General features: G+C 44.4%; 1 protein-coding gene across 1 annotated transcript; it reads right to left on the bottom strand.

Annotated features, from left to right (window-relative positions):
* Positions 1 to 203: 203 nt before the first annotated feature.
* Positions 204 to 809, bottom strand: LOC308414937 (ubiquitin-conjugating enzyme E2 variant 1-like; the record flags this gene model as incomplete). The annotated part of the gene is made up of 1 exon (XM_080910097.1): positions 204 to 809. One exon carries the CDS (start codon positions 807 to 809, stop codon positions 204 to 206), a length of 606 nt encoding a protein of 201 aa, XP_080766223.1.
* Between the last annotated feature and the right edge of the window lie 6,885 nt (positions 810 to 7,694).

The following is a 7,694-nucleotide window of genomic DNA, read 5'->3' as shown; positions in this document are numbered from 1 at the left end:
GGTGGAGGGCGGGGCGGGCAAAGGCAGACCCAGGCCATGTGCCAGCAGCAGATGATTGTGACGCGTCTGTTCACAGTTGCGTTAGCTGTGCCCACCGCTCCCAAAGGAAACCGATTTCAACACCTTCTTGATCCCAGAAGCTCAACCAGGCAGACAGCGGTTACACAAGGCAGATGATGTTACACAGCACAACTTAAGGTATTTCAAATGGACAAGGAGTTAGTATCAGAACAGTGTCTCAGGATGAAGTCTGAGTGGGGCTTCCTCTCCAGTACTTTGAAGTCTACAGATGTATCTAGAAAACTCACTACTGTGGAAAATGAAGACTTGGGTTGGATGGGGAGGGGAGGCCCGGGCCTTAGTGACGAATTGCTGTAACACTGTCCTTCTGGAGGCTGTGGCAGCTTCATGTTCTCTTTTGACATCATCAAGCGCCACAATTCCTGCAGGATGACTTTGATGCTGTGGGAATTCTGCCACTTTTCCAGCACTGCTGTGGCTCTCGGATCCACCACTCCATTCGAACTGCTCACGCCGCTCATATTGACCCTTGTTACAAATCTGACAGACGGGGGTGCTTCCGGGTACTTAGGCCCACATTCTATTTTAAGGCTGTATATCCGGTTTTCACAAATTGTTCGTGGAGGCCCAATTATCATGCCTGTCCATCTTGTAAGTATCATGTCCTTGTCGTCTTCCAGACCCCAGCTAACTGTGCCGTCGCCTACTCCTTTCTGACCTTCTTCCAGTTCTTCCAACAGTTGGAAATTTCGAGGGACTTTTACTCCCGAGCCTGTGGTGGCTGCCATCTTACGTTGCTGTCGATCGAAGGCTGGCCCCTTTTTCACCCCCACCCCATCCCATTTTAGCCTGACTCCTTTTAAATTTTTATATGAGACTCCAACACCCCTGACTGTTATATGAGATACTCTAGGACCTCCCTGTAATAGTAATAATTTATATGCTAAGCTCAGGTGGTGCAGAGAAAAGTATGGTCACAGCTGGCAGCAGCCCATGAGCCAGAGCCTCCTAAGACTTCCCATCAGTTCCAGGTTAGAGACTCAGTCTACGTGTGATTGCACCGTGCCTAGTCACTTGAGCCCCGCTGGAAGGGTCCCTACCTGCTCCTGCTCACCACACCCATAGCTGTGAAAGTAGACAAGAATACCGCCGAGAACCACACATCCCACGCCAAGCACGCCCCCAGATCTGAGACTGCTGGGCTAGACATGTGAAATATTCCCACTCAGAAACTGAGAGAAGGACTATGCATAGAAACTTTCCTCCCAGAAAAAAAAGTTTCTTTATAACTCAACTCATGACTACTGTAGACCGGATGGGTATTTGATTCTCCCTGGGTATACCTGGAGGGCTTGCTCTTCAGGATTGACCCCTTGTGTACACCTTCGGGTCCTAAATCAGGTTAAGGGGTTTCGTGCCTTAGTTCAGCTGATGCCTTGACTCCTATATCATAAGGGCTCCGAGGTTTTTGAGATACTAGAAAAGAGACTGGATCTAAGCCAAAAACAAAAAAACAAAAAAACAATTACAGCCTTAACCCTGAGTGTGCTTCTGAGAGCCAGCCTGAGAGAGTTAAAAATAAAAATTGCCTCCCTGACAACCACTACTCCAGTTTTCATACAGCCACAGACCTCGATATCCAGAGGATAAAAAGTTCTATCTCCCACCTCTAGATGGCTAGTAGGCCAGTGCCTCGGGGATCACAACCTATATAAGTTTAGAAGTTCTAAACAATGACCATGAGTTGTGTTTTAGTTCAGATGGTGCCTAGATTGTTACACCATCCTTATAAAGATGTACTAAATTATTGAGATCCCAGGTCAGAGGCTTAATAAGACACAAAAAAAGAGTTAAGAATTACCTTGGCGATTATCTTAAGAACAGGCTTAGGGGCTAGGGGCTAGGGGCTGCAGGAACAGCTACAGAGACATCTGATATTGCCCTACAAAACAAGGCCTATAGAGACTTGAGAGCTGCCATTGACTTAAAAAAAAAAAAAAAAAAAAAACCTTAGCTGATCTCCAGACATCACTGACTTTCCTATCAAAAGTGGTCTTCCAAAATAAAAGAAGATGATACTTGTTGCTCCTTAAAGAAGGGGGCCTCTGTGCTACATTAAAAGAAAAATACCATTTTTATATAGACCACTCAAAAAAGAGTTAAAGACAATTTAACTAAAATTAGAAAAGGCTTAAAACAAAGAAAAAGAAAAAAAAAGCACAAGAAAAAAGCTGGTTTGATACCTGGTTTAATTCTTCCTCGGTTTACAACCTAGATCTCTGCTCTTTTGGGGCCTTTGATTATACTCCTATTACTGCGTACCTTCGTCCCCTGCATTTTAAATCACTTGGTTGCTTTTATTAAACAATGTATTAGTACAGTACACATAATGGTGTTAAGACAATTCGGGCCTGTAACTAATGATGAGACCAAGTTATGATTTTAAGATTAGAATCATGCCACAGCAAGCGCAAGGTAGGGGGAGTTGATGTAAAAAGGAAAGTTTTTAGGGGCTCTGAGACTCTTCCAAAACACCTCATTCTTAGAATGTGAGACCCTAAAGACACAGAAATGGTTAAAGTCAGACTCAGAGATTTTTCCAGTCATCCCAAGGCTATGAGATCCTGCCTGTGCCTGACAAATAAAAACAATGGCCCACAGTGATTCCGTGGACGGCGGTCTATTGTCTAATTGTGTTCTGTGGGTTGTGCTCCTGACCTAAGTAAGACTCCTCAGGGTCTTAAAACCGGTATGCATAGTACTTACAGAAAACACAACTCACTGGCCTTGTTCTGCTTCTGTAACCCAAAACTGTCTCCCTCCTTGATCAGTGATACCACGGTGTCTTAGTTGGGGTTTTATTGCTGTGAAGAGACACCATAATTAAGACAACTTTCACAAAGGAAAACATTTAATTGGGGCTGGCATCCGGGTTCAAAAATTTAGTCCAGTGTCAACATGGTGGGCAGCATGGCAGCATCCAGGCAGATATAGTGCTGGAGAAGGAGCTGAGACTTCTACATCTTGATCCAAAGGCAGCAGGAGACTGTGTCACACTGGGCGTAGCTTGAGCATTGGAGACCTAAAAGCCCACCTCCCCAGTGACACACTTCCTTCAACAAGGCCACACCTCCTCATATAAGTGCCACTCCCTATGGCCAAGCATTCAAACGCATGAGTCGATGGAGGACATACAAATTATTACCACCCCACACATGGTAATACTTATTTGTAAAGATTTCATATCCTGTTATGAAGGCCAACAGCCACTAATCCTGAGTCAATGGAAATTGCCCAACTTGTGGTTTTTGCCTTCATATATAAAAAGTTCAAAGTCATAAAGACCTTATATTAATCCCTCTCTCTTGGGGGAGAGAAGCTCAACTAGGACAGAAGGAGCTGGAGACCTGAAGAACACTTTGACATCGAATATGGAGATACAGAGTGAAGTTTGCCCTGCTGGTTTTCATCCTTGCTTCGGTCCAATATTTCCTCACTATGTCCCCTTTCCTCCTTTTCAAAATCTTAATATATATTCTGTGCCATTGTATGCTGGAAGCATGTCATCTGGTTTTTTATTTTGATTTTCTAGGGAGAACAGTTAAGAGATTGCTGAGTCTCAGAAGATTTTTGAACTGTATATATATTTTTAAGTGTTGAGACTGTTATAGACTATGGGAACTTTTGAAGTTGGACTGTGTGCACTTTTGCATTATGATGTTGCTACAAGCTTACCAGGAGCCAGGGAGCAGAATGTGGTGGTTCGAATAAGAATAACCCCTGTAGGTTCATATATTTAAATATTTAGTCACCAAAGAAATGGTTCTATTTGGGAAGGATTTGGAGGTATGACCTTGTTGGAGTAGATGTCTTTTTGGAGAAAGTGTGTCACTGGAGGTAGGCTTTGAGGTTTCAAAAGCCCACACCAGGCCCAGTCTCTCTCCATCTGCTGGTGGATGTGGATGTAGCTCTCAGATACTTCTCTAGTATCATGCACGCCTGCTGCCATATTACCTGCCGTGATGATAATGAACTAAGCCCCTGAAACTGTAAGGAAGCCTCCAATTAAATGCTAGCTTTTATGAGTTTCCTTGGTCATGGTGTCTCTTCATAGCAACAGAACTAAGTGACAATATATACAGACTAAGACAATATATACATGTATTATCCTTTGACGATGTTAGGGGTTTAATCTATGACCCTACACACGTTATTTATGTGTTCTACTACTAAGGCACATCACAAATCTTTTTTATTTACTTAAGACAAAAGGTCACATTATAACTAAGACTGTCCTCGAATTAACCATGAAACTCAAGATTGCTTTGAATTCGAGGCATCCTCCTGTCTCAGCTTCATTCATGTTTCTGGGATTACAAGTGTGAGTCATCAGGCCAGTAGTGTGTCTGTGTTTGTGTGAGCATGTGTACATGTTAGGGATTGAACAAACACCAAACCGATAAGTACATAATACATTAGACAAAACATTGCAGAGAAATATAAAATGCTTATTTACCCAAACTGAATATGATATTTATCACTAAGGGGTGTCAGTATGGAAAAGGTCGTTTTTTAGGCTGAGCCATACTTACCAAATCCTAAGCAAACCCAACAGTAAGAAAAAGCTTCCCCAGAAACCAGTATACTAGTATACTGTGAGGCTCAGAAAAGCAATGTGTAGGCAATAGTGTCCAATAGCCTTCTGATGCCCTCCTTCTATGAGGGAATGGTAACAAGCCAGAAATCCCAATAAGCCCAGTGGTCATAGACTCTTGCAAGCAGATGTGATAAAGATGGCCACTGTTTTGCTCAGAGGGGCACATTCTATAAAATCAGTTTATTCCTAAATGTATCAACAGAAAATTAAAATGAGCTGCAATGTAGGTCATCAATAAAGCACTTGCTTTGCAAATAAGAAGAGACTCTTCTGCTACATAACCCTAACAATGAGAACTAGCCCCTCAATGTTTCAAGAAACAAGTCAGTAAGACCAATCAAAGAGTACAGCATGAAAAATCAATCATAGTGAATTTCCTCCTGTTTTCAAACATGTCCTCTGAGGTTCCCAGAGATGGAGAGAGAAGCTTAAAAGGGAGATAACCATCTACCATAGATTAGATGGATTAGACAGATTAGATGGCCAGCCTTCATCAGAAAGTCAGTCAGTGGAAATGGGCTTGAGTGGAATAGGGAAAAGCATGTTTTAAGAGTAAGCTACAGACAGGTCTGCTCAGCAGTTAAGAGTGCTGGATGCTCTTCCATAGGTCCTGAGTTCAAGTTCCAGCAACCACATGGTGGCTCACAACCATCTGGGATCCGACGTCCTCTTCTGGTGCAGTGTACTCATATAAATAAAATAAATAAATCTTAAGAAGAAGAAGAAGAAGAAGAAGAAGAAGAAGAAGAAGAAGAAGAAGAAGAAGAAGAAGAAGAAGGAAGTAAACAACCTTCTTGTCACTGCTGTGGTTATCCGGGTAAATATAGAGATGAGTTCCAAAATGCTCTGATCCTGTCTTTGGAGCACAGGCCCTGACCAATCCTATGTGGAATGGCTAGGTGATTCAGAAATACCTGAGGGAGTGCTGCCCTTCCCTAGGGGTTCCCAGAGGACCAGCAGTAACCCTCATTAATCCGCTAATCAGCACCTTAATTGCTGGTATATTCCCAGGCCTCTGTACTTGGGGCCAGCCTAGTGCACAGTTACCCTGTCACATCTTCCAGCAAAGCTTCCAGGCAAAATTCTTCCCCAACATATTTTTGTTTCACCGTCTTTCCCTCCCTCCCCCAGGGAGCTCAGAAAATTGATTTTAATCCACCGGGCTCTTGTTGCTTAGCAGCAGAAGTGCCTGCTCCTAGAAACCAGGAACCACAAAGAATACTGCCAAAAATAGGGGTGTCTGGGCCCTGCTTCTGCTCAGCCACCAAATGCTTTATCTGCAACACTTCTGCTGAGCATTAGGAGGCTGATCGCTGGGGGGGGTGGTACAGGTAGGTGAATGACCTTACCCGACAGCACCCTGCCAGCCTGGGGCCCCTTTCAGTCTAATTACTCAGGAGAGCAGGGATACAACGCCTGATGATGAAGCATCTGTAGCAATAATCACATTACTTGATACGGCATGAACTTGCTAGTTGGATATCCTAGGACTCTTGTTGGCTGACTAGATGGGAGTGTGATCCTGTTACCCTGGGGAACTACAACTCCCACCAAGGGCAAGTACACACAGGATAAACCCAGATCATTGAAATTGAGAGGGACTAGGGACCACATAAGATAAATCGCTCCTTAAAGTACACAAACTGAAATTCTGGAATATCTTAGGCATACATACCTAGGCCTGAAGAAATATCACAACACGGAACTAACCAGTATGATCAGTTTCAATGGCAGAGGCTCTGCTCCCTCTTTGATGTGACAGTAAGAAAAGGTTGCTCAACCTTGAAGAAACTCCTGCCTCCAGCTTTCTGAGATAGTTCCAGGACCACCCTGTAGTGGTCACCTAGAGAGAATTACCACTTGTTCCACTTTCCCAGAATCGTTGAAGTAGTTAAGAGTTCAGAGGCACCAGAAGAGGCCTTTCCAGAATTTGACTCTGTGTTGTGACCATGGATATTTTCCCAGAGTTCCCACATCTTTACAGAAATAGCAGTTGATGACTCCCCAGGGAGTAGAAAGGGCCCTGGTAGTAACTACCAAAAAGAAGGCACAAGAACTTACATCAGGAGACCCACAGCCATGTCTTCCCCCAGGTTCAACTCAGAGGCTCATTCCTGCCTCTTAGCCACTTTCTTGTCGACCTCTCTCTTCCTCCTAAGAAAAAGGCTTTGGCCTCTCTCCCTTCCACTGCCCAGCATACAAGCCTGCCTCCACAGGCTGAGAGGAGCAGCGGGGCTGCCTCCAGAATGATGGGGCTGAAGTGAAGGGGCGTGCTAGGTGTCTCCGAGCACAAGCTACTGCCTGCACACCCACAGTGCTGCTGGTGCACAGAGACACATAGAAGGCTCCTGTCACCTCTGTGGAGTTTATTCGCCACACCAATGTCTTCCCAAGGCAACCAGACAAACAATACTTTGATAGACACCTTCCTTGGGAAGTGTCTGAATTCCACATGTAAGCCTGGCTATTACAGAAAACAGCAAACCTAATCACAAGAACGTTGTAGTAAGCGCCCCTGTACACAGCACCCAGCCTTAGAGAAGATCAGATCCCAGACATTCATCTCAGCAGCAGATCCCTAGAAACTTCAGGATGCAATCCAAAAGGACAACAACTCTTGTCACTCTGCCCTGCTGTCATGATAGGTCTAGGATGAGTACCACCCTGTCACATGAACAAATCCTGAGTGTCGAATGCCTGATGGCTCATCAGTGTCATCGTGAGTTTTTTCTGGTGGGCAGCACAAGAAGATTCTGCATCCTTGCCCAGACAACACCAAGAAAAGGTTGCACAGGCAGGTTTGGTGGCCATGCCTTTGATCCCACCACTTGGGAGGCAGAGACGGGTAGATTTCTGTGAATTCAAGACCAACATGTTCAAAAAGGGGGGTCCCTAGAAAAGCCATGGCTACGGTAAAGAGACCCTCTAAAAAGAAAGAGAGGTGGGTGAAGAAAAAGTAAAAGAAGTGCCTTTTAGGTGAAGAGCTTCATGTCCCCCTGACAGAATGCTAGAGTTG

This window comes from Micromys minutus (assembly GCF_963924665.1).
Source record: "Micromys minutus genome assembly, chromosome: X".
In the NCBI taxonomy this organism is placed as follows: domain Eukaryota; kingdom Metazoa; phylum Chordata; class Mammalia; order Rodentia; family Muridae; genus Micromys; species Micromys minutus.
Note: the sequence above shows the minus strand (reverse complement) of the source record. Positions and strands in the feature narration are given on the sequence as shown.